A 2,809-nucleotide genomic window follows, 5' to 3' on the forward strand; every position below is an offset into this window, starting at 1 on the left:
CTATGTTTGACACATTTTTACTGCAAATTACAAAGTTACTTTTTATTTATCCAAAATATTTGTAACTTTTTTGAATGTATTAGGCGATATATCCAAACTATAGTATGTATAAATAAACATAATATACCTTTGTTTTTCCCATAATTTCCATAGATTATATATGTAGTTTAGATAAGCATTTTGTTTTTGTGTAAACCATTTCATTACTGTTTCTATTTCATTGTAAGTAGTAGTATTTTTTTCACTCCATTTTTCACCTTTGATTAAATCTATCAATTTTGGTATTGACAAATTACGTATATATGAAGGCATTGTTGTTTTTGCATGTTTATTCCAAGTATATAAAATATATTGTTTTTTTTTTATATTTTCCCAAGTTAAATATATATCGATCACAATTTTTATAAATGCACTTCTTTTTACAAATAGCCAGTTATGTAAAAGGTTAAAGATATATTCGTCATATTTTTGTTTATTTTCTTCAGTTATTTTCATTTCATCATTTACTAATTCATTATTATCATTTATTTGAGTTCGTAAAAAGCTTTTTTCTTGTTTGTCATTATTATTTTCTAAATACACCACATCTTCATCAAACACATGGCTTAATATTTGATTAATAATGGTATCCCATTCATCACTACATTCATACATAATATTATGTACTATGTTATTTAAATTAGATTGGAGGTATTGTGCATTAGTTTCTAATTTATTTAAGACAAATATTAAATGTTCATTTTGTGAATTTGATTCTAATTCATTAACATCAACATCATCATCAGCATCTGCAAGTGCATCCCTTGTTAATTTGATATTATTGAAATTAAATGCGTGATCTGGTGAATTATCATCAACAATATTAATAACATTAAATGTATAAATTGTTTCTAAATTTAATAATACTTCTTCTAATTTCTTATGCTCTAATAATAAAAATTTTTCAAGTGCATAGATGTGTTGTACTGCTTCATTCTGTTCTGTTTGGTCTTGTTGTAAATCTTTGTTTATTTTCGAATCAGCTGGTGTTACATCCTGCATAACTTTTTCATCCATATCACATATACTATCATTATATTGTATGATAAAATCTGATGGATGTGTTAAATCTACCGTTGTAGTATTATATTTTAATTGGTTTGGATTTTTATAATCTATAATAACTTTATTAAACATTTTCATAATATGTTCTATATTTGATAATGATTCTACGTATGCATCTTTATTTAAATCGTCATGAAAGAAAAAATCAGTAGCTGTATCAACTAATTGTTGACCTCGTTCTTTGCTTGGAATTACTGTCAGTTTGCTTAGTGTATTAAGTTGTTCTGCAAATAATTTCCCGATGTCTTTTTTTCTAAGACATATTCTACCCGTATTGTAATCATAATATAATAAATAATTATAAACATCACCTACTCTTTTTAATTCGTCATACCAATCCATATTTTCTGTTATTTCTGTTGAAGCACCACCTGGACCATAAAGAATTTTGTCCTTGTATTTTTTCATAACTTCTGTATTGTTGATGGAATCATATTCAAAATATCTTAGGCCTTCAAAAATATTTAATAATGTGTATGCTGTCAATCGTTTTTCTATAGCTCTTTGCAGTTTATATCCTTCTGGTAAAGGCATGTTTTCTATTATTTGTTTTACTTTGCTTTCTTCTTCGTTTTTTATATCTTCTTTTACATTTGAAATTATTGGCATCATGAATTCCTCGTATCTTTCGATATATTTAGTCTTGTCTGTCACATCTACATTACTTAGGTCACATTCCTTTACCATCATACCTGAGGAAGTAAATACTTGAGCAGAGCCTTTCTGTTTCACTGATGTGACCGACGGTTTAAAAGAATGCTTATGGGAATCGTCTACTTTATTTTTTGCAAAGAATTTGCTAACTGAATGTTCTGAAAATCCAAATTTTGACTTTTCTTTCTTTTTTTCATGCTTTTTTTCATGTTTTTTTTTAATAGGTTCCTCTACTGCAGGTCCCACTACTACATGTTTTTTTTCAATAGGTTCCTCTACTGCAGGTCCCACTACTACATGTTTTTTTTCAATAGGTTCCTCTACTGTTAATTCATCTTGTGTTTTTACTTTAGTTTCTTCTTTTGTTTGTTGTATGCTAGTTTTTAATTCTGAAATTGGTTTTTTAAAGTCAATGTCAGTTATATCTGTTTCTGATACAGGTTTCGATATAATGCTTTCAAAGTATTTATTATATGATTTTAATAAATCATATATCTTTTCATTCGCTACAATTTCTTCAAAGATTTTGTCCTGTTCATTAAATTTAACTGTTTGTTGTTCTTCCACTTTAACTTCTTTTTCTGCATGTTCTATGTTCTGTGGATCTAAATTGTGGGTTGAGTTGTAAATTTGATCATGTTGTTTAGCAATTTCTAATGTAAAGTCACTCTATAAAAATAAGGGTAAAGTAATAAACAATATATATGCATCATAGTTTACTTATTTAAAGAAAAATTTATAAAATTAAAATATATATATATATTCGCATTTATTTATTTGGTATTTATATCTTACCGATAAAACCTTATTTAATGATGTTGCAACAGCAACGATGAAAAGAATTATACGAAGATAGCGATGCATGCTTTTTTATTTAGTTATCTATAAAATTTTAATAATGATTTTTTATTATTTAAATTTTAAAAAATTAATAATATTGTATGTAATATATTTTTATCTAAATTATATTAGATTTTTTTTTATTTTCAATACAAGAAAATAATATATTATTAAAAATTAATATTAATATAAAAATTAAAAATTAGTCACA

General features: G+C 25.3%; 1 protein-coding gene across 1 annotated transcript; it reads right to left on the reverse strand.

Annotated features, from left to right (window-relative positions):
• Nucleotides 1-26: 26 nt before the first annotated feature.
• LOC111532360 lies at nt 27-2,702 on the reverse strand. The gene is made up of 2 exons (XM_023199529.1): nt 2,554-2,702; nt 27-2,427 (listed from the first exon to the last, which is right to left on the reverse strand). Exons 1-2 carry the CDS (start codon nt 2,620-2,622, stop codon nt 43-45), a joined length of 2,454 nt encoding a protein of 817 aa, XP_023055297.1. The 5' UTR covers nt 2,623-2,702; the 3' UTR covers nt 27-42.
• Between the last annotated feature and the right edge of the window lie 107 nt (nt 2,703-2,809).

Source organism: Piliocolobus tephrosceles, unplaced genomic scaffold (assembly GCF_002776525.5).
Source record: "Piliocolobus tephrosceles isolate RC106 unplaced genomic scaffold, ASM277652v3 unscaffolded_7060, whole genome shotgun sequence".
NCBI lineage: Eukaryota > Metazoa > Chordata > Mammalia > Primates > Cercopithecidae > Piliocolobus > Piliocolobus tephrosceles.

Coding starts and splice junctions, on each gene's coding strand:
- LOC111532360 (XM_023199529.1), bottom strand. CDS start 2,622: ATGCATCGCTATCTTCGTATAATTCTTTTCATCGTTGCTGTTGCAACA. Junction 2,428..2,553: donor CATTAAATAAGGTTTTATCG/GTAAGATATAAA, acceptor TTATTTTTATAG/AGTGACTTTACATTAGAAAT.